The sequence below is a fragment of the Rhinopithecus roxellana genome, chromosome 12 (genome assembly GCF_007565055.1).
Source record: "Rhinopithecus roxellana isolate Shanxi Qingling chromosome 12, ASM756505v1, whole genome shotgun sequence".
NCBI classification, from domain to species: Eukaryota; Metazoa; Chordata; class Mammalia; order Primates; family Cercopithecidae; genus Rhinopithecus; species Rhinopithecus roxellana.
The window spans coordinates 9,858,487-9,882,134 of record NC_044560.1 but is presented as its reverse complement, the minus strand read 5'-3'; the positions used below and the strand labels follow the sequence as shown (position 1 = coordinate 9,882,134).

The 23,648-nt window shown below is 43.0% G+C and overlaps 1 protein-coding gene across 5 annotated transcripts in view; it reads left to right on the top strand.

Moving 5' to 3' along the window:
* The first annotated feature begins 439 nt into the window (after window positions 1-439).
* The window catches only part of HP1BP3 (heterochromatin protein 1 binding protein 3), a 47,988-nt gene continuing 24,779 nt past the window's right edge, over window positions 440-23,648 (top strand). Inside the window, exons 1-8 of one of the 5 annotated variants that reach the window (XM_030942694.1) lie at window positions 440-560; window positions 7,841-8,036; window positions 8,475-8,574; window positions 11,606-11,759; window positions 14,744-14,903; window positions 17,590-17,733; window positions 21,321-21,401; window positions 23,391-23,545. In XM_030942694.1, the coding sequence (XP_030798554.1) occupies window positions 7,941-8,036; window positions 8,475-8,574; window positions 11,606-11,759; window positions 14,744-14,903; window positions 17,590-17,733; window positions 21,321-21,401; window positions 23,391-23,545 (890 nt within the window). In that variant the 5' untranslated portion in view covers window positions 440-560; window positions 7,841-7,940. Of the gene's footprint in view, window positions 561-772; window positions 1,242-1,297; window positions 2,237-7,840; window positions 8,037-8,474; window positions 8,575-11,605; window positions 11,760-14,743; window positions 14,904-17,589; window positions 17,734-21,320; window positions 21,402-23,390; window positions 23,546-23,648 lie in introns of those variants that run through there. The other 4 variants (XM_030942695.1, XM_030942696.1, XM_010364332.2 and 1 more) reach the window with 4 other exon arrangements.

Here is a 23,648-nt window from a genome sequence, read left to right as displayed (position 1 = left end):
CCGAGTCACTACTCTGCCCTGTACTGTCTGGAGACTGAACGGGAGCTAATGCGAGGCAGTGAATTCTCCGCTCTCTAGTTTTCCAATTCTACGGTCTTCAAAAAAAGGTTGTCTGCTCTTAAGCCGTGCCTAAACTGAGAAGCGGGAAAGGCGAGCCCCGCTAAAGGCGGACGGGTGGCCGAAGCGGAAACCCAGTTAAGAGCAGGGACTGCTCTGGAGAGCACAGAAAGCGAAGGTTAGCGGGGGAAAGCAGCGCCCCTCCGAGGAAACTGACACCGCCCCGCCACGCCAAGCCAACGGGTGCCACCAAGCAGCGCCGGGAACGCGCGCCGACGCCCCGCGCTCCGCCGGCGTCCGCCCGTCTCCGCGCGCCCCCTCGTACCCCACGCGCGGGGGGCGGGGCCGGCGGGGGCGCGCGCGGGGCCGCGGGTAGGGGGGCGGGGCGGCAGAGCTCGGCGGCTGGGACTGGAGGACAGCGGCGGCGGAGGCGACTAGCGGCGGCGGGAGCGGCGCCTAGAGGCCGTGCGGGACGCGGGCGCCAGGACCGGCAGAACGCAGAGGTAACGCAGGACGGAACAGGCGGCCGGGGAGTGGGCGCGGGCTCGCTGAGCCCCGAAGGCGAGTGGCGGAGGCCGCTCGCCCGGGGCGCCGACGCCGCTCCCGGAGAGGAGGGGGCGGGGCGCCCGGGTCCCCGGAGGTGGCACCTTTTGTCTGCCTGCCCCGACCGCTCCGCCCCCCTCCCTTCCCTTCCCCTGCGACCTAGCCCCCTGCCCTTCTGGCGGACTCCTCCTCAGGGGCCCTCTGGCGCGCGCGCTCCCGCCCTTGTTTTGTTTGGACTTGGGGGAGGAGGGGGAGCTCTTCCCTGGCTGTGAGACCCTGCGTCCCAGCGCGCCTGCGTCGGCGTCCTCCGCCTGCCCCGATTGGCTGAGGGCTGCGCATGCTCCGAGGCCCGCCGCGGTCTGGCGTCCGCCCGCGCCCTCCCTTCACCCCACTCTCTCAGCGGTTTTCGGAGCCGGTTCGAAAGATGCCGGCGGCGGTGAGTGGCTGCGGCGGGCCCGCCCCCCGGGTTCTCCGCCCCCGCCGCCGCCATTACGGAGCTCCCAGTGGTGAGTGTGCGGAGCGCTGAGGCTCGCGTTCCGCCGCTGCTTCTGTCGCCGGGGCAGGCGCCGCGGTGTCCCTGCTGAGCGTGAGCCCCGAACTGTCACCGCGCGGAGCCCCAGCCTCATCCGTCGGCGTCCGCGGTCCGAGCTTTCTCCGCCTCGCTGGCGGCCCGCGCTCTCCCCCGCCGTGCGCGTTCGCCGCTGTGGCCTGTAGCTGCCTCGCCTCGCCGCTTTGTCTCCGCTGCTCTTGCCGTCCTTCCCGCGGCCCTCTGCGGGCGGGGCTGTTGGCTGTCGCTTTGCTGCTCCGCGACGGCGGCCTTGAGTCTCGCTCCCCCGGTGGGAAACATAGAACTGGTTACTGGCCACCTTAGGCGGTGGGGTTTGAATGAGAGCAGTGCCTCGGTAGGTCGTCAGAAAGTTACAGTCGCCCATCTGAGCGTTTGTAAGAGATGGAGGCAGGAGTGGTGAGGTGAGAGCCCCAGATCTGAGGGTTGGTACTGAATTGACAGCTGTGATCGGGGACAGCCACTTAACCTGTTTGAGAAAGAATTCTCTCCCGTACGGAGACCGAACCGGGTGAACTGTGCTGCCGCCTCCGCTTGCACGTTCTCTTGAGTTATTGCGCTTCCTGACTTTGCATTGCATCGGAAGTGAGAATCCAATTCGAAATAACGTCTAAAAATCGCCTGGGGCTTTTTGAGCACACTGTCTTGTCTTAGAGTGAAATTAGACGTGACTAGTCATTTTTGAAAGATGCTTTAATTTTGTTTAAGCTGGCATAGGCAAAAAACTTACTAGCTTTTAAGTTTTTCATTGCTCTTCTCAAAAGTTTAGTGTGATTTGTTTCAAAATAGAAGTAATATTTTAAAGTTTGCTGGGTTGGTTGGTTGGTTTTGGCTTTGTTTTTAAGCTTACTTGGAAGATGGTAGGGCTGGAAGTTAGTGGAGAAAGTATGCTGAACTCTCCATATCCAGATGAAAGTTTTAACTCCTTAACCGAGTTAGATTGTGATTTTGTTGAGATGAAACACTGTAGTGTGCTTAGCATCTATGCCCGAGAAGACACCGAGTATATGCTTGCTTACATAATTTAAATTTGAAAATGAAGAACAAATGTTGCCAGCAATCAAATTACAGGTATTCTTTTTGTGACATGACTCGTTAAATCTGAGTATAACGAATGACTTTAGACTGGGAACAATGTGAGGTGTTCAGTGCATCACTAATAACATGTATTACATATGTTTTATGGTAAAATGTGAAATTATAGTACTTTCCCTAAAATGCATATTATCAAGGGTGTCAGTAAACTGAAATACGTTGTTAAACTCCTCGCTTTTCTGCCGTTTTCTTTTAATGTAGAGGGAATAAATTAAAACTGAAATTTGGGCTTTTTATTTCTACAACCCTTTTTTTTATTGCTTGCATTCAAATAATTTAAAGCCGGGCATGGTGGCTCACACTTGTAATCCTAACACTTTGGGAGGCCAAAGAGGAGGATCTCTTGAGTCCAGGAGTTAGAGACCAGCTTGGGCAACATAGGGAGACCCTGTCTCTACAGAAAATAGGAAAACTGTCGGGTTGTCGTGGCGCATACCTGTAGTCCCAGCTACTCAGGTGGCTGAGGTGGCAGGAGATCGCTTGAGCCCAGGTGGTCGAGGCTACAGTAGATCCCTGGTCATGCCACTGCACTCCAGCCTGAGACCCTGTCTCAACCGATTTAATTTAAGTATTTCCCTTGACAAAAACCAAATCTTTGTAGTTGTTCAAACACTAAACAAACTGATACTTATAAGAGGACCATGTAAACCACAGGTAAACTCAGACTGTTTTTGGCACACGTAAGAACCAAGATGAAAAACATGAATAGGTCGGACGCGGTGGCTCACGCCTGTAATCCCAGCACTTTGGGAGGCCGAGGCAGGCGGATCGCGAGGCCAGGAGATCGAGACCATGCTGGCTAACACGGTGAAACCCCGTCTCTACTAAAATTAGCTGGGCGTGGTGGCGGACCTGGACGCCTGTACTCCCAGCTACTCAGGAGGCTGAGGCAGGAGAATGGCGTGAACCGGGAGGCGGGGTTTGCAGTGAGCCAAGATCGCGCCACTGCACTCCAGCCTGGGCAACAGAGTGAGATTCCATCTCAAAAAAAAAAAGAAAAAAAAAAGAAAGAAAGAGAAAAACACAAATAAGTTTCATTTGTTCATCCTTTGGTTTAACAAATATTAATTGAGCATCTATTCTGTGCCTGGTATGTTCTTAGGCATCAGGTATGCAGCAAGTGAATCAGATCAGATTCCTGCCAGGAACAAGTGTGGCAGCCTAAAAATCTGATCATTCAGAAGTGCAATAGTAAAAAAGTTTAGTTAATAGTTACACTGGGTCAAATGCAGTGGCTTACACCTGCATCCCCAACATGTTGAGAGGCCGAGGCAGGTGGATTGCTTGAGCCCAGGAGTTTGTGATCAGCCTGGGCAACATGGCAAAACCCTGTCTTTACAGAAAAGAAAAATTATCTAGGCATGGCGATGCATGCCTGTAGTCCCAGCTACTAGCGAGACTAAGCTGGGAGAATTGCTTGAGCCTGGGAGGTTGAGGCTGCAGTGAGCTGTGATACTGCAACCTGGGCATCAGAGTGAGACCCTGTCTCAAAACAAACAAAAACCATAGGTACAGTGATGTTAGCAGTGTAAATTAACCTTGCATATACTTAGCTCTGTAGTGAACAGTGATTTTATTAAATAGCCAATTAACCCAACTATTCTAAAGCAAGTACTACAGGTTGAAGCTTTGAAGTTATATGACTTTGACTTTTATTAAGGAAATGCAGAGCTGAAGCTAACATTTTTTTTTCTTTTTTTAGACGGAGTCTCACTCTGTCACCCAGGCTGGAGTGCAGTGGCGTAATCTCAGCTCACTGCAACTTCCACCTCCCCGGTTCAAGTGATTCTCCTGCCTCAGCCTCATGTAGTAGCTGGGACTAACCCAATATTCTGAAGAAAGTACTACAGATTGAAGCTTCAAAGTTCTACAACTTTTGCTTTTACTAAGGAAATGCGGAGATGAGGCTAACATTTCTATTTTGTTTTTGTTTTTTTTTTTTTGAGATGGAGTGTTGCTCTGTCACCCAGGCTGGAGTGCAGTGGCATGATCTCAGCTCACTGCAACCTCCTCCAGGTTCAGGTGATTCTCCTCCCTCAGCCTCCGGAGTAGCTGGGACTACAGGCGTGCGCCACTGCGACTGGCTAACTTTTGTATTTTTAGTAGAGATGGGGTTTCACCATGTTGGCCAGGCTGATTTCGAACTCCTGACCTCAGGTGACCCCTGTCTCAGCCTACCAGAGTGCTGGGATTACAGGCATGAGCCGCTGTACCCGGCCCTAACATCTCTTAATATTTATCCCAAATAACTGGGTTTTAAGTGTTCTTCAGACATAATGAATATGGTATTAAGTATTACATTCTTGAACTTGAGTACATACTTGAACCTCCGCCTCCCAGGTTCAAGTGATTCTTCTGCCTCAGCCTCCTGAGTAGCTGGGACTACAGGCGCACACCACCACACCTGGCTAATTTTTGTATTTTTAGTAGAGACGGGGTTACACTGTACTGGCCAGGCTGGTCTTGAACTCCTGACCTTGTGATCCATCGGCCTCGGCCTCCCAAAGTGCTGGGATTACAGGTGTGAGCCACCATGCCTGGCCCTTTTGTGTGTGTATGTGTTTTTTTTTTGATAATAATATTATGGCTGGGCGCGGTGGCTCAAGCCTGTAATCCCAGCACTTTGGGAGGCCGAGATGGGCGGATCACGAGGTCGGGAGATCGAGACCATCCTGGCTAACATGGTGAAACCCCGTCTCTACTAAAAAGTACAAAAAACTAGCCGGGCGAGGTGGCAGGCGCCTGTAGTCCTAGCTACTCCGGAGGCTGAGGCAGGAGAATGGCGTGAACCCGGGAGGCGGAGCTTGCAGTGAGCTGAGATCCGGCCACTGCACTCCAGCCTGGGCGACAGAGCGAGACTCCGTCTCAAAAAAAATAAATAAATAAATAAAAATAATAATAATATTATTATTATTATTTTTGAGGCAGGCTGTGCTCTGTCAACTAGGCTTGGAATGCGGTGGCTTGATCTCAGGTCACTGCATCCTAAACCTTCTGGGCTCAAGCAGTCCTCCCAATCTCAGCTTCCCAAGTAGCTGGGACTGTAGGCACATACCACCATTCCCATTTGTAATTTATTTTTTAGAGGCAAGGTCTATATTGCCCAGGCTGGTCTTGAACTCCTGGGCTCTAGTGATCCTCCTACCTTAGCCTCCCAAAGTGCTGGGGTTACAGGTGTGAGCCACTACACCTGGCCTGTTTTTAAATTTTAATTTGTGGGGCCGGGCGCGGTGGCTCAAGCCTGTAATCCCAGCACTTTGGGAGGCCGAGACGGGCGGATCACGAGGTCAGGAGATCGAGACCATCCTGGCTAACATGGTGAAACCCCGTCTCTACTAAAAAATACAAAAAAAAAGAAACTAGCCGGGTAGCGGGCGCCTGTAGTCCCAGCTACTTGGGAGGCTGAGGCAGGAGAATGGCGTAAACCCAGGAGGCAGAGCTTGCAGTGAGCTGAGATCCGGCCACTGCACTCCAGCCCAGGCGACAGAGCAAGACTCCGTCTCAAAAAAAAAAAAAAATTAATTTGTTTACTTTTGGTAAAGACGAAGTCTAATGTTGCCCAGGCTAGTTTTGAATTTCTAGCCTCAAGGAATCCTCCCACCTCTGCCTCCTAAAGTGCTGGAGTTGCAGGCATGAGCTACTGTGCCAAATGGAAAAATATTTTTTTAAAGATTCCTATGAACGGATGCTCCTGAAGGTTGTTGACTTCACTGTAGCATTTTCAGCCTAGCTAGTGTTACCGTGGATTAAGAAAGACAAATTCGTTAGCAATATAACTTTACTAAGGATAATCTGATTGTGATACTGTTTTATTTCCGTATCATGTTTGCATGTAAAAATACCAGCAGATTTGTGTAAGGCTTTTTATGATTAAGAAAAATAGGCCGGGCATGGTGGCTCACCCCTGCAATCCCAGCACTTTGGGAGGCTGAGGTGGGCAGATCATCTGAGGTCAGGCGCTTGAGACCAGCCTGACCAACATGGTGAAACCCCATCTCTACTAAAAACACAAAATTAGCTGGGCATGGTGGCGCATGCCTGTAATCCCAGCTACTCAGGAAGGTGAGGCAGGAGAATCTCTTGAACCAAGGAGGCAGTGGTTCCAGTGAGCCAAGATCGTGCCACTGCACTCCAGCCTGGGCAACAGAGCAAGACTCCTTCTCAAAAAAAGAAAAAAAATTTTAATATTAATGAATATTCTAGTTCACTACGTATGAGTGTGTACACTGCACTGAATTCTTTCAGCTGACTGAAAGATTTGCTTGCAGCTGACTGACAGTTGACAAGTCTGGTATTGCTCTTGGTGTTCCCATAAAGATATTTTCCCTATAAATGTGAATGCATCCTCTGTGTTTCAATTTTCTGGATTTATCCTAGTTACTGTAGGTTGGGACTGTTACTTGCCAAGTTGAAAGCCCTTAAATTCTTAGACAAGGTTAGAGCTTAACGTAGAAGTTGAATGACTGTCATTCCCCCACTCATTTTTTTTTTTTTTTTTTTTGAGACGGAGTCTGGCTCTGTCACCCAGGCTGGAGTGCGCCGGATCTCAGCTCACTGCAAGCTCCGCCTCCCAGGTTCACGCCATTCTCCTGCCTCCGCCTCCCAAGTAGCTGAGACTACAGGCGCCCGCCTCGTCGTCGCCCGGCTAGTTTTTTGTATTCTTTAGTAGAGACGGGGTTTCACCGTATTAGCCAGGATGTTCTCGATCTCCTGACCTTGTGATCCGCCCGTCTCGGCCTCCCAAAGTGCTGGGATTACAGGTTTGAGCCACCGCGCCCGGCCTCCCCCACTCATTGTTAATAGTTCATTAGCACAGAGCTCTAAACACTTAAGTGGTCTTTTTTTAATAGAGGAATTTTTGTATAAAATGTCATTGAGTCTTAAATGAGATTTTTGGGGAAGAGGGGTTGTTAGTGATCAGGTAAACTTGGGTGACTGCATGGGTTTTTGATCTTTGAATATTTAATTATATTCTTCTGTACTAGTTTTCCTTACATTAAAAATATGACAGTCTTAGAAACATACGTTTATTCTCCTAGGTGATGGTCTAAATTTGCTTCTATGGGTCTGGAAGTTATTAGAATGTCGGGTTATTCAGCAGTATTTTTGCCCTTGTGTTTTCCCTTAATAGAGAAAAAAAAAGTACTTTTCTAATAGAGATAGAGTTTAAGATTACAGTTAATTTTCCTACCCTTTTGAGAACAGTGACAACAAAAGCCTTCTCTTTGTAAACTGATCTTTGACTAACATTTGACTGACTGTTCCTCAGTCTCTCTATTCTGTCCTCAGTTCCTGATGGTGGCAGGAGGGGATGGGGCTAGGTTCCTTACGAGCTGCCTTGCCCTTGTCTTTGTTCATGCGGAAGGTGCAACAGCTGCTGTGGCTTATGCATTCGTCTTAGTTGCTGCTTTATGTAGTCTATATTTTAGTAGTTTTATCTTTACGAGTAACCAAATCATCTGTCACTTAACTATACATTTTATAGTTACATTTTTTCCCTTTGGATGTGTATTAAATTTAGAAGTTTTAGTTTAGTTTTGTTTCTGTTAATCTTCACACCAGGTCTTTTCTGTGCTTTAGGTTGATTCTTCACCACACTGAAACCATTAGGAAAAGTCCTTGTGGTTAACAGCAGAGGCTTCAGAGTGTAACCTGTACTCGGGCCTAGAAATTATTTAAAATGGCGACTGATACGTCTCAAGGTGAACTCGTCCATCCTAAGGCACTCCCACTTATAGTAGGAGCTCAGCTGATCCACGCGGACAAGTTAGGTGAGGTAGGGGCTGACACATTCTTGAAGCTCACTCTTGGATCAATCCCTGACTTCAGGCCCTGCTGGGTCCTCCTTCTTGGTACATGCTCCTTCCCTTACTTTGGGGAGTCTAGGTTGTGAATTTGAAACAAAATCAGATTCTTTTCATCTTCCCTTTCCCCTCAAATTCCTGAGAAAACCTCCAACCTTCTAAATTTATAGCAAATCAACTATAATTATGTGTTTCCATTTGAAATTCAAGCTAAAATAACATACTTTAAAAAGTGCATCTTAAAAATCATATTTCACTTCAAAAAAACTTGTTAAAAGTAATTTGCATCAGATCCTGGAGTCGACTTGAAGAATTCTCCTACATCTTCTGACACCCAGTTAGGCCCTTTGAGAAAGAGATAAAACAGAATTTTTTAATGCTTCTTTGATTATGGCCATCTCTTTTCTTAGAAGGTAGAAGATAGCACCATGCCGATTCGTCGAACTGTGAATTCTACCCGGGAAACTCCTCCCAAAAGCAAGCTTGCTGAAGGGGAGGAAGAAAAGCCAGGTAAAGTAAAATGGTGACACAACCTGAAGCATCAAAAGTTATACTGCAGTTTGGAGTGTCCCATAAATTCCTTTGAACTTAATTATTCTTTTTTCGTGGCTAAGTGTTTTGGGGAAACATTTAGAGAGAGCATCAGTAGCTATTGGTATGTCATTGTCAGACCATGAGGGCAAAGTAAGATTTCATCTTCTCTGTAAAGATTTTTGGAAGGTGAAAATGATATGTTGGAATTAAAAACAGAAAAATGGTTGGGGATGACAGGAATGGCCAAAGAGTAGCATTCTGGACATAAAGTGTCATGGGGATGAATGCAGTGTGGGAGAATGGAAAACGTGGGCCTTTAGGGTAGATGTGGAAAGTTATCCAGGAATCATCTGGAGCCCTTAAGAGAAGCAAATGGTGATCTGTTGATCTGTAACAGGTATTGCTAGAGAAAAGATTGGCCAGTCAGTGGTGGGAGCATAACAAATGGAAAGAAACATAGACCCATCAATATGGAGTACTGGTGCTCCTTTATGGCATCTGTAACCATCGCTTCTCCTTTTCCCGTCTTTTTCTTCTCATGATCTTTTTGTTTTTTTTTCCTTGTCTTTTCTCTTTTTTCTTTTCTCTCTTGCCTTTTATCTCAAGTTTTTCAGGGATGAGCACACTGTGCTGCCTCTGTTGTGGCTGTTAGAATCAATTATTTGCTGACTAGCATGTATTAGGAATAGAGGGCCGGGCACAGTGGCTCACGCCTGTAATCCCAGCACTTTGGGGAGACCAAGGCGGGTAGATCACCTGAGGTCAGGAGTTCGAGACCAGCCTGGCCATCATGGTGAAACCCCGTCTCTACTAAAATTACAAACATTATCTGGGCATGGTGGTGCATGCCTGTAACCTCTGCTACTCAGGAGGCTGAGGCACAAGAATTGCTTGAGCCCAGGAGGCAGAGATTGCAGTGAGCTGAGATCACGCCATTGTATTCCAGCCTGGGCAACAGGGGAAACTGTCTCCAAATAAAAAAAAAAAAAAAGAATAGAAAATACGTGCATCCTTGTTTCCCGTATCCCTTGGTGCATCAGGACAGACATCAATAATGAGTCAATATACTCTTTTTTCTGGCTAAGCCTGGATTTTTTTCTCTGAATCCTTTGATGAATGCTATAAGCAATTTGGGCACCCTAGCCTAAGGCAGTTAAGAAACATGAGAATCCGAATATTTGAAAAAGTAAATGAGTGCTGGTAAGTTGGAGATAGGTTATCTTGTCCAGCACTGGGATAAGCCACTTGGTGGTCCATCTTAATCCATGTTTAACAGCCAGCTGAAGCCACTAAATCACTAATAACATCAGTTTTCAGAATACGTGCCAGAGGGTTCAGATGTAAAGTATTAGAAAAGTCAACCAAGAGTTTATGAAGAAACAGTGTCACTTCACAAGTTGTATGTTTGTTTAGTCTTCTCTCTATCCCATTTTGTACATAGTATTTTGTACATAGAAATTAGACTTCACTCATTTTAAATTTTATAAACTCTACATTTTACCCAGAAACAGACAGTAGTTCAGTGAGTTGGAAACAGTCTTATACAAACTACATATTCAATATCGGTTGAGTGACTGAACTTTATTAAGCCATAACTCTTGAGCAGTTACTCTTGAGAAGAGAAAATAATGTAAAATTAAATTTATAAGTCTTATTACAGTAAAACCCGTGAATGATTCTTAGCTTTTCATCTTTTTTAGAATAAGACAAAGTATAAATAAACATGACTAACTAATAGTAAATTCTTGCCCATGCAGCCATTTAGGTCAAGTTGTTGGCGTGAGGGGCAATAAAAGATATATCATGATGAAAAATACATTTTATTTTGAAAAACCTAAATGCAGTTACTGTCTTTATCCCCAGATACCATTGTTATAGTGAAGTTCTATCCATAATACTTTGTGATCCTAAGCATATGGAAAACAATTTTAGAAGCAGAGAAGGCCAAAGAAAGATGGAAATCACTCGCTTAGTATAAGTGTTAGAATTGTACTTACGCGATTTGGTTTTAAGAAAGAAGTGGCATTTTAAAATTCTCTTTATGTGAAGGCCACAAAGAAGTCCTTGTCATTATTGCAATAAGTAGTTCACATAATTTAAATGATCAAATTCTTCAGGCATATACTTTGGTTTGAAGTATATGCTTGCCACTGGAGTCCTCTTTTTTTTTTTTTTTTTTGAGACGGAGTCTCACTCTGTCGCCCAGGCTGGAGTGCAGTGGCGCGATCTTGGCTCACTGCAAGCTCCGCCTCCCGGGTTCGTGCCATTCTCTTGCCTCCGCCTCCTGAGTAGCTGGGACTACAGGCACCCGCCACAGCGCCCGGCTAATTTTTTGTATTTTTAGTAGAGACGGGGTTTCACCGTGGTCTCAATCTCCTGACCTTGTGATCCGCCCGCCTCGGCCTCCCTGGAATCCTTTTTCTTTTGTGTGTGTGTCATTTTTGTTTGTTTGTTTTTTGTTGTTGTTTTTGTTTGTTTTTGGAGTTCTCTGAAGTCCCTGCATAACCAGTGCCTGGGGTTCTGTGTTTTATAGTAGCTGCTCAGAGACATGCTGTGAAGGAAAGGCACAAATAACAGCAGACCTCCATGTTCCCCTCTCATATTTCTACTGTTGCTTCAGTCATCCTCTTGAAGAATACTTGAGTTTTTTATTATGTACTCTCTGAGGTTTGACTGTTGAATTATAAAATGGCTAATTTCTTAATTATAAGTTTCATGAATATTGCAAAGTAGAATAATTAAATGGTTTGGGATGAAATGAGTTTTCCTTTCTATGTAATTTCCTGGTCTATTTATTTTTCTAATAATAGATAACCACCTTACCAGGCAACCTGAGTGACATAAAGAATGTAGGAAAACTGCATTAGTGGTCATTTGTTTTCATTCTAGAATTCATTTGTTAATTGGAGACTTCGGCTGGTCCGTTTAATAAGATAAACTTTTACCCTTTTGTTGACTCAGATTGGAATACATCTGCTTACGCAATTCTGCTCACCCGATTTTTCAGAACCAGACATAAGTTCAGAGGAATCTGTCTCCACTGTAGAAGAACAAGAGAATGAAACTCCACCTGCTACTTCGAGTGAGGCAGAGCAGCCAAAGGGGGAACCTGAGAATGAAGAGAAAGAAGAAAATAAGTCTTCTGAGGAAACCAAAAAGGAGTAAGGAGTTATGTCTTCTTGCTATTTGTATTTGAAGAATGTGTAAAAGGACTTTAGATCAGATTGTTTTAAAGTTATAACATCGGCTTATGCTAGGTATTTGCTATTTGGATTTAATTTTTAGAATTACCATTTGAAATAGGTTTGTTATATAGTTGTATGACCTGTTAGAGTATGCTGTAGTTAGCAGAACACAATGGTTTGAATGATCCAAAAGTCTTTGTCACTGACTTTGGAATATGTTTTTGAGCTTGTAATTTATTGTGGGAGTATCTGATATTTTAAGCATTGGCAAGACTTCAATAAGAAATGAAACATAATTATAAAAATCTGACCTAGAAGACACTTAGACACTTCACTATTTTATTCCTACCTCTGTGTCAGGAGTGGGTTGCTTTTGTGTGCTTATGTTAGAAGGCATTAGTCTGTATCAAGCCATTGGTAGTGTGACCTAAAAGTCTATATATGTTTGAAGAAGTATTCAGTTGGAGAATTGACTTTGAGAATCTGAAAGTAAAATTTGCTGTTGATATGTATCTATATAAGGTGATGGCAGTTACTTTTTAATTTTTAATTATTTTTTTTTTTTGCAGGAGAGCTGGTAGTATTCATTCTACTCTTTTCATAATTGGTCAGTTAGAAATTACTTTTAAATAGAGTCATGCATTGCTTAACAATGAGTATGCATTCTGAGAGGTGCATCTTTAGGCGATTTCATCATCGTGCCAACATCATAAAGCGTACTTACACAAACTTACATGGTACAGCCTACTACATAACTAGGCTTTATGGGATAGTCTGTTGCTCCTAGGCTGCAAACCTGTACAGCATGCTACTGTACTATATACTGTAGGCAGTTATAACACAGTGGTAAGTATTTGTGTATTTAAACATAGAAAAGGTACAGTAAAAATATGATATAAAAGATAAAATGGTATACCTTTGTAGGACACCTGCCATGAATTGACCTTAAAAGATTGGAAGTTGTTTGGGTGAGTGAGTGTAAGTGAATGTAAAGGCCTAGGACATTACTGTATGCAACTGTAGACTCTGTAAACACTGTATGCTTAGGCTACACTAAATTTATAAGCTTTTTTCTATTTTTAAAAGTTTTTATTTTTTAAAACTTTACTAAAAACAAAGACAAAGCAAGATTCAGTGGTGTACACCTGTAGCCTTAGCTACCTTAGCTACTTAGGAAGCTGAGGTGGGGGGATTGCTTGAGTCCTGAAATTTGAGTCTAGATTGGGCAACATTGGGAGACCTCATATCTATAAAAAAAAAAAAAAAACTGAGACACACACACACCTTAACCTAGGCCTGCACAGGGTCAGGGTCATCAATATCACTGTCTTCCACCTCCAGATCTTCCACTGGAAGGTTTTCAGGGGCGGCAGCACACGTGGAGCTCTCATTCCCTATGGTAACAATGCTGTCTTTTGGAATACCTTCTGAAGGACCTGCTTGAGGCTGTTTCACAGTTAACTTTTTTTTAAGGTAGAAAGCATATATACTCTAATGGTAAAAAGTATAGTATACTAAACACATGAACTAGTAACATAGCTGTTTATTATCAAGTATTATGTATAATTGTAATGTGCTTTTTTTGGGGGGCCAGGGGGAGACAGAGTCTCGCTCTGTCACCCAGGCTAGAGTGCAGTGGCGTAATCTCGGCTCATTGCAACCTCCACCTCCCAGGTTCACACGATTCTTCTGCCTCAACCTCCTGAGTGGCTGGGACCACAGGCATGCGCCACCATACCCAGCTAATTTTTGTATTTTTAGGAGAGACAGAGGTTTCACGATGTTGGCCAGAATGGTCTCGATCCCTTGACCTTGTGATCTGCCCACCTTGGCCTCCCAAAGTGCTGGGATTACAGGCATGAGCCAGTGTGCTGTATTTTTCTATGATTGGCAGCACAGTAGGTTTGTTTACACCAGTGTCTCCACAAACAAGTGAGTAACTTGTTGCACTGTGATATTACCACCGCTATCATGTTAACCAGGTAATAGGAGGTTTTCAGTTCCATTATAAACTTATGGGACGACCATCGTATATGTGGTCTGTTGACCAAAATATTGTTATGCAGCACATGACCATAAAAGAATAACTTAGTAATAACTACCTTCTAGCTGTAATAATTCAGGGTATTCTTTATCTGAGTTTCATAAGTATAGCTAAGGTCTGTGGAATTTATAGCGACTATCTGTGTGTGTGTGTGTGTGTGTGTGTGTGTGTGTGTCTGTGTGTGTGTGTGTTTAATAGAGATGGTATTTCACTATGTTGGCTAGGTTGGGCTTGAATTCCTGGCCCCAAGCAGTCCTCCAACCTTAGCCTCCCAAATTGCTGGGATTACAGGCATGAGCCACTGCACCCAGCCTATCCTCTGTTGTTAAATATTCTAATGCATCTATTAGGTGCACAGAGCACTATTATATACTCAGAATAAAATTTATATAATTCTTTAAATCTTACAAAATTGCTTTGATAAACATAACTCTTATAATTCTTGCAACACCTTGGGAAGTAGTTGGTTTTATATTACTGTTTTATAGCTGAGGAGAAAGACTCACATCATATACTGAGATCATATAGCTAGCTAGTAAATGTTTGAGTGAAAATGCAGACAAAGGTTTTCTGACTTAAGAGCTTGAGTTTTTTCCACTATACCATATTGCATCTGTTGTAGTTGCTAACTATTATGCATTTTAAAATTCTCTTTTCTCTTATGTACTGAGCCAGTGCTAATTTATGTGACTCCTCTCTTCTGCACCTAAGAGAAAAATACCTTTTTAATTCATTTATGGTACCCAGTTTTTAAAGAAAGACTTGTTTGTAAAATTTTGCTTATGGTACATATCACCTTAGCCTGTGAATAAATTAAAGCATTAATTTTTATCCCTCCCTGGTCTTTTCCTCCTTCTGACTTAATACGTCTTTCTAGAGAGTTTATTTTCTATAATAACAATTCTTTGTTTTAAAGTGAGAAAGATCAGTCTAAAGAAAAGGAGAAGAAAGTGAAAAAAACAATTCCTTCCTGGGCTACCCTTTCTGCCAGCCAGCTAGCCAGGGCCCAGAAACAAACACCGATGGCTTCTTCCCCACGTCCCAAGATGGATGCAATCTTAACTGAGGCCATTAAGGCAAGTTTTTATTTCAAGCAATTCATCCTAGATTTATTATGTTCATTTTTTTCTTATTTGAAAATGGCATATTTCTGTCTAGACATAAATATTGCTCTGCTTCCTAAAGGAGTTTTAAAGAGAGGAAAGTCATTATGAGTTCATGTTTTTCTAATATAATCACATTTGGTGAACACTTAATTTTTTAAAAAATATACATTTGCTATAGCAAATGTTTTTAACTTTAGAATTTTTAAATTCAGTTTATCGATTAAGTACAGTTTTTATTTGAAGGCTGAAAATGTTAATTCATTGAACAAACATTTAAGGACTACCTTCCCTCTGTTGGGCGCCCCTGCTAGTGGTATAAAATTAACTAAGGCTAGCAAAGTCCTTGCCCTTATTAATCTAATTCTTACTCAGTAACTGAAAAATATTGAGAATTTTTGTTTAAAAAATATTTCTAGGTTCATTTGTAAAGCTAAGTGTCTGATCTTGGTAGTGGATATCTTTCACACCTGAACCCTGTTATAAACACTGCTTTATCACCTAGACATTCCAAAATGCTTACAAAAATTACCGTCTTTACATAGATTCATGATTTGCTATAATCCATTGACTTTCGTTAGATGTGGTTTTTCTATTTTAATTTTTAAAGGTTATCTTCTAATCTGACATTGCCTTTATTGTATAAGTCTTTTCATTTAATTTTGCCTTGTTTAGTTCATATGATCAGATGATAAGAGGAGTTCGAACAGACCCATCTTTCAGGGACCCTGTTGTTAGGATCTGAGGCAGGATTGGGGAGACAGGGATACAGATGATTTTAACCAGAAAAGGAGGGATGTGTATAAAAAGGAGCAGCCTGGTTGTCATTCTTAGAATGCGAGAAGATAGCACTAACATATAAACTGGAAAACGGGTTTGCCTTCAGACTTGTCCCTTTACTCCTTCAAGACTTCTTATGCTCTCACCTCATTAAGAAAACTTTATTGGTCTAGATCACCTCACTGTAGTGAAATCTCTGTTCTTTGTATAGCCTTTCTTCAGGGATTTCACTTGATGACCACTCAGCCTGGGTTTGAAGGAGCAGCATGATAGTGAGGATGGAAAAAGGACTAAAACTTGAAAATAGTGAAATAAAAAATAAAAACGATATCAATTTGGCTTAAAGAATGGTTTGAATATAATTGTGCATATTTATGCAGCTGATGGATTTTATATAGATAATGTGTATTCCATGCAATATGACAAATTATTGCAGACCATGGATACCATTTTCTGTATCACACAGGAATCATGGTATCTACCACCATCTCACTGTCAGATTGGTGGAGCAAAAGATTATTTGTTTCAGCATTAGTGTTCTTTTCTGCTTGATTTTATTTGCTTTGTGTTTTCTTGTAAGATCAGGAGTAAACCTCAGTAGGTCATTAATAGTTCAGAGACATAGACTTGAATTACATGACTCATATTAATACAGCTTGTTTCGTGTTGTACAATCTTTTCTGGACCATCTACTTGTGAGTTATTTTTCTTTGTTGTCAAAATGTATAAAAACATTCAATGGCCGGGCGCGGTGGCTCAAGCCTGTAATCCCAGCACTTTGGGAGGCTGACACGGGCAGATCACGAGGTCAGGAGATCGAGACCATCCTGGCTAACACGGTGAAACCCTGTCTCTACTAAAAAATACAAAAAACTAGCCGGGCGAGGTGGCGGGCGCCTGTAGTCCCAGCTACTCCGGAGGCTGAGGCGAGAGAATGGCAGTAAACCCGGGAGGCGGAGCTTGCAGTGAGCTGAGATCTGGCCATTGTACTCCAGCCTGGGCGGCAGAGCAAAAAAAAAAACATTCAATGAAGTTCTTATTCAGTGAGAATGAATAAGTGCTACATTCATTTAATAGACACCATGGCAGTACAGAATTGATGGACTGGCCCATTAGATAAATGACAGATGCTACTTCTGTGTGCTTCAAAATTTAAACATTTGATTTCAAGTCAGTGACCATTTGGAAAACAAAACTTTAAGCATTTGAAAAAAATAAGTATTTGCTGCCTTTGTGACACAGTGAGCTACTTCATTCTTCCAGGTGCATTAGTCAAATGTAGTATAAGTAAAAGAGGATGGAAATAGAAGAGGGCACATTAAATTCAAATAGAACACCTTCACTATTACCCAAAATTCTCCTTCAGGACTTTGCCATGTGTAAACCCAGTTTTATGCCATTTGTTTAGATTGTCTTTGATTCTTCTCTCTGCTGACATTCATACAGAGCCTTCAGGAAAATGTCCTGGCATGCTCATTCCTTAAGCTCATGCCTTAAAATGGGCCAGATCTGTGATCCTGTAAGTGATAGGTTTGTTCTGCTTTTCTCATTTTGATGCCAAAGTTCCATCTTCTAAATATAGAATGGAATTAAAATGGAAAGAGGTTCTTCATTATACATAGAATGTTGTTGATGTTCAGTATGGTCTTTTAGGCTGTTTTGAACAATTTAAAATTGTAGTAGAAATATTTAGTAATTCTGTTATTTCTCTGCAGCCATTGTGAACTGAAGTCTTCTGAAGTTCATTCTTCCCTACCATTTTTGTCATCCATTATCAAGTTCATTTCCAAAATAATTTATTTTGAAAATATATGTCAGGCTCTGTATCTAATAAAAAAACAACTGGTTTAATGTATATGGTTTGATAAATCTTTTCTAGGCATGCTTCCAGAAGAGTGGTGCATCAGTGGTTGCTATTCGAAAATACATCATCCATAAGTATCCTTCTCTGGAGCTGGAGAGAAGGGGTTATCTCCTTAAACAAGCACTGAAAAGAGAATTAAATAGAGGCGTCATCAAACAGGTATTACACAATTGTTAGTAGTAAGATCATTTCACTGTGTATTAGCTTTAAGTCTACAGTTAGTAACATTTAGGCTTTTTGTGTCTTTTTTGTTAAAAAATAAGTTGCATAATGATGAAATTCCTTAAGTTTAACCTAGTTGAATTATCTGAGGCTAGGTTTCGAAAACATTGGTGCCGTTTAAACTTTTTTCTAGTTTGCTTTGTTCTTAATTCTTAATTGGATTTTTCTTTGGGGGATGTTTGTGCTTGAAATCATGTAGCACTGAACATGAAAAAGGTAAGGAATCCTACTACTGAAACAGCAAAAATGAGACTAGGCATGGTGGCCTACACCTGTAGTCCCAGCACTTGGGGAGGCTGAGTTGGGAGGATCACTTGAGCCCAGGAGTTCGAGACCAGCCTGGGCAACATAGCAAGACCCCTTCTCTAGAAAAAATACAAAATTAGCAGGATTTGGTGGCATGTGCCACTAGTCCCAGCTACTCTGAAGGCAGAGGCAGGAGGACCACTTGAGCCTGGGAGGTTGAGGCTGTCGTGAGCTATGATCTCACCACTCCAGCCTCAGTGAAAGTGAGACCCTGTCTGAAAAAAAAGGAATAACAAAAATGATAATTGCCCTTGTCTTAGGTTTGTTTCCATTCAAGCCTAACTTACATGATAGACTTGTTAGTATTAATTTTTAGCTTCATAAATATGCTCACTTTAACTGATTAGTATCTAAACTATTAAAGCCTATTAGGAGTATCAGAGAAGCCTGAGTGAAATGTGACTAGCACTAGAACCAGTGTTGATTTCAGACATAAGTCTACTTTACCTTACATAGTGCATGGAGGCTTAGAACCATAGAAATCTAAAGCTAGAATAAACTTTATAATATGTTACCTTCTTCAGAGGTCCAGAGTGATGAAATAACTACTAACGTCTTAATTTTAAAAATCTAGTTCACCACATTCTTAGAGTCTGGTTACGCTTTTTCTATACCCACTGCCTGTTTGATCAGAATAGAATTCTGTGCCACTCAGGCATTTAAACTCTGCTTAGGGACTTTGAACTAGTACTTAATTTCATAGATATGTCTTGTCTTCTATGTGCCAGTCGCCTGAAGGTCTGTTACTGAATAAAACAGATTGCTGCTGTGTGGAGCTGAGAGTCTAGCTTTCTCAAAATGTAAAACTGATGTTTAACTGGCCTTTAAAATAATCACTGATGGCCAGGCACAGTGGCTCATGCCTGTAAGCCGAGGTGGGAGGGTTGCTTCAGGCCAGGAGTTTGAGACCATCCTGGGCAACATAGCAAGGTGAGACCCTGTCTCTACAAAAAAAATTATTTCTTTATTCTATTTTATTTTACTTTTTGAGACAGAATCTCACTCTGGCCCAGGCTGGAGTGCAGAGGTGCAGTCTTGGCTTACTGCACTCTCTACCTGCTGGACTCCAGCAGTCCTCCCACCTCAGCCTTCTGAGTACCTGGGACTATAGGTGTGCACCACCACACCCAGATAATTTTTGTATTCTTTGTAGAGACAAGGTTTTGCCATGTTGCCCAGGCTGGTCTCAAGCTCCTGGGCCCAAGTGATTCACCCACCTCAGTCTCCCAAAGTGCTGGGATTACAGACGTGAGCCACTATGCCCAGCCTTTACAAAAAAATTTAAAAATTAGCCAAATGTAGGGGTGCATGCCTGTACTCCCAACTCAGGAGGCTGAGGCAGGAGGATTGCTTGAATTGAGGCTGCAGTGAGCTATGATTGTGCCACTGCACTCCAGCATGGGTGACAAAGTGAGACCCTGTCTCTAAAATAAAAGAGAATGATCATTGACTAAAAGGTTTTAACCTAGTTAATATGATTATTAGAGCCAAGGACCTGTTGTGTAACATAGTGTGTGTCAGCAAAGCTTATGCGATGGCTTCATGTTTTAGTTTATGACCTTCTGTAGCCTACGTAGCCTGACCACCCTTGGTTGACGCCTAAACAACTCTTAGTAGGCTAAAAGCATTCCAGCTTGATTGCTCATTGATAGCAGTGTAGGTAAAACTAAGCTGTGGAAGACTTTAGTTATTGTGAATCAACTTTTTTTTTGAGATGGAGTCTCGCTCTGTTACACAGTGGCACAATCTCAGCTCACCGCACGATCTCAGCTCACTGCACCCTCTGCTTCCCATGTTCAAGCAATTCTCCTGCCTTAGCCTCCTGAGTAGCTGGATTTACAGGCACCGGCCACCACACCCAACTAATTTTTGTATTTTTAGTGGAGACAGGATTTCACCAAGTTGGCCAGGCTGGTCTCAAACTCTTGACCTCAAGTGATCTGTCCACCTTGGCCTCCCAAAGTGCTGGGATTATAGGAATGAACCACTGTGCCTGGCCTATTGTGAATCAACTTTAAAATTTTATGAAAGTGCTTTGTGAACTGGAAATATGTGGTAAAACTTAGCATTGTGTGCAGTGGCTAAAAATTGTTTGTTTTTTTTTTTTTGAGATGGAGTCTCGCTCTGTCGCCCAGGCTGTAGTACAGTGGCGTGATCTCGGCTCACTGCAAGCTCTGCCTCCCAGGTTCACACTATTCTCCTGCCTCAGCCTCCTGAGTAGCTGGGACTACAGGTGCTTGCCACCACATCCGGCTAATTTTTTGTATTTTTAGTAGAGATGGGATTTCACTGTGTTAGCCAGGATGACCTCGTTCTCCTGACCTCGTGATCCACCCACCTTGGCCTCCCAAAGTGCTGTGATTACAGTCATGAGCCACTGTGCCCAGCCAAAAAATTGTTAGATAACCCTTCCCATAAGGAATAATGTATCGTTGGTAAACTGTGGGAAGTTATGTGGCCTGAGATTAATTAGGGTCTAAACTTTTTCCAAGGAGCTTTTAAGATAGTGAGGGCTTTTCTTTTTTTTTTTTTTTTTTTTTTTTTTTGAGACGGAGTCTCGCTCTGTCTCCCGGGCTGGAGTGCAGTGGCCGGATCTCAGCTCACTGCAAGCTCCGCCTCCCGGGTTCACGCCATTCTCCTGCCTCAGCCTCCCGAGTAGCTGGGACTACAGGCGCCCGCCACCTCGCCCGGCTAGTTTTTTGTATTTTTTTTAGTAGAGACGGGGTTTCAACCGTGTTAGCCAGGATGGTCTCGATCTCCTGACCTCGTGATCCACCCGTCTCGGCCTCCCAAAGTGCTGGGATTACAGGCTTGAGCCATTGCGCCCGGCCGATAGTGAGGGCTTTTCTTATTTTCCCTAAGAGATTATGTCCCTTCCTTCTGTGGGACATTTTTGTTTTGATTTTTTAGTTCGTTTTGAAAGTTTTTAATAGACTGTTTAACCTGGTATCACAGTAGCATTCTTCTCAACATTTTGTAGATGAGAAAACAAAAGCTCAGAGGGTTAACTGGGTTGTACAGTATTACTCAACATCAGCTAGATGGTACATAAAGGACCTTCCTTCTGAAGTCTTTTGACTTTTCATTGACTGTTGTTTTTTTTTCTCCGAAGAAGTAAACACCACTTTACGTTAGCTCTTGCATTACCATGCTCTGTAATTTCCTTAGCCTAATGTAAAGTTATGAATACTAGGATAACAAAAATTAATTTACTTTAGGTTAAAGGAAAAGGTGCTTCTGGAAGTTTTGTTGTGGTTCAGAAATCAAGAAAAACACCTCAGAAATCCAGAAACAGAAAGGTAAGACAATGTATACCACAGTTTGAGTGCTGTGGAGCTGTTACTGCTACCAAAAATAGCAACATCCATTGAGTGTTTGCTGTGTGCCTGGCAGTATGCAAAGTTCAGCCTTTCTGCTAAAGTCTAGGGAAGTTATAAATAATTTGTTCATCTAGTGAGTAGAATAGCCAGGATGCAGATTGAAGCAGTCCAACCTGGTTAAGCCTATGCTCTTAAGTGCCTTACCTTAAATTATGGGCAGCTATATGAATTATACTGCTTTTTGTTTTGAGATGGAGTCTTGCTCTGTTGCCCATGCTAGAGTGCAGTGGCGTGATCTCAGCTAGCTGCAACCTCCACCTCCTGGGTTCAAGCAATTCTCCTGCCTCAGCCTCCTGAGTAGCTGGGATTACAGGCACTCGCCACAATGCCCGGCTAATTTTTTTGTTTTTTTTTAGTAGAGATGGAGTTTCACCATGTTGGCCAGGCTGGTCTTGAACTCCTGACCTCAAGTGATCTGCCCACCTCGGCCTCCCAAAGTGCTGGGATTACAGGGTGAGCCACCGCGCCCGGCTGAATTATACTGCTTTTTGTGAAGTATCTTTTAAACTAGAGAAGATACAAGAGTTTTTTTGTTTTTGTTTTTTTGAAGATAGAGTCTTGCTCTATTGCCCGGGCTGGAGTGCAGTGGCACGATCTTGGCTTGCTGCAACCTCCGCCTCCAGGATTTAAGTGATTCTCCTACCTCAGCCTCCCCAGTAGCTGGGACTACTACAGGCATGTGCCACCATGCCCAGCTAATGTTTGTATTTTTAGTAGAGACGGAGTTTCACTACGTTGGCCAGGCTGGCCTCCAACTCCTGACCTCAGCTGATCTGCCTGCCTCGGCCTCCCAGCATGCTGGGATTATAGACATGAGCCACTGTGCCCAGCCTAAAAGTACATTTTTACTGAATACTATACCCAGATCTAATTTTTCTTCCGGTTTTTGTAAATACTAATATTATTCTTCCCAACATGTATAATTTCATTTGTGTAAAGTATTTCTGCAATAATAAAGTGAAATGTCTTGTACTCATTTATATCAGAAATTGAAATAATGTTTTTCTAACCTTTTTTTTTTTACGACTCTGAAGCTTTTTATCCTTTTTTCATAGTTTTCAAACAGTTTCAAAATGAACTTTATGCATTACTTTCTGTTGCTGCACTTCATAAATTAGGACCTTTAAAGTCTACATTCCTTTTTACTTTTATGTGTTTTTTGAGATGGAGTTTTGCTCTTGTTGCTCAGGCTGGAGTGCGATGGCGCAATCTCGGCTCTCTGCAACCTCCGCCTCCCGGGTTCAAGTGGTTCTCCTGCCTCAGCCTCCCGAGTAAATGAGATTGCAGGTGCATGCCACCAGTCCTGGCTAATTGTGTATTTTTATTAGAGACAGGGTTTTACCACGTTGGTCAGGCTGGTCTCGAACTTGTGACCTCAGGTAATCAGCCCAGCTCAGCACCCCAAAGTGCTGGGATTACAGGCATGAGCCACCACGCCCAGCTGCTTTTCTTGTTTTGTTGTTGTTTTTTTTTTTTTTTTTGAGACGGAGTCTCACTTGTCACCCAGGCTGGAGTGTGGTGGCTCTGTCTTGCATCACTGCAATCTCCACCTCCTGGATTCAAGCAATTCTTGTGCCTCAGCCTCCCGAGTAGCTGGGATTACAGGCTACCATGCCTGGCTAATTTTTATATTTTTAGTAGAGGGGGGTTACACCATGTTGGCCTGGTCTTGAACTCCTGACCTCAAGTGATCTGCCCACCTTGGCCTCCCAAAGTGCTGGGATTACAGGTGTGAGCCACCACACCCAGCTTTTATATGTATTTTTAATGCTCTCAGTGGAAAATTTTATATCAAAGAAGTTGCCACAAAATTGACAAATTTGATCATCAACTGAGGAAAACCCTTGAGTTGTATGTAGAAGCATTTACATTCTATAATGATCATAATTTTTGATAATTACTTTTCAGAATAGGAGTTCTGCAGTGGATCCAGAACCACAAGTAAAATTGGAGGATGTCCTCCCACTGGCCTTTACTCGCCTTTGTGAACCTAAAGAAGCTTCCTACAGTCTCATCAGGAAATATGTGTCTCAGTATTATCCTAAGCTTAGAGTGGACATCAGGTATGAGCCATTGGCCTGGCCTTTAAAACATGATGTGTTACTTCCTTTAGCTGCCTTTTCATGGGAAAGGAGATAGATTAAATACTGAGGAGGGATTACTTTT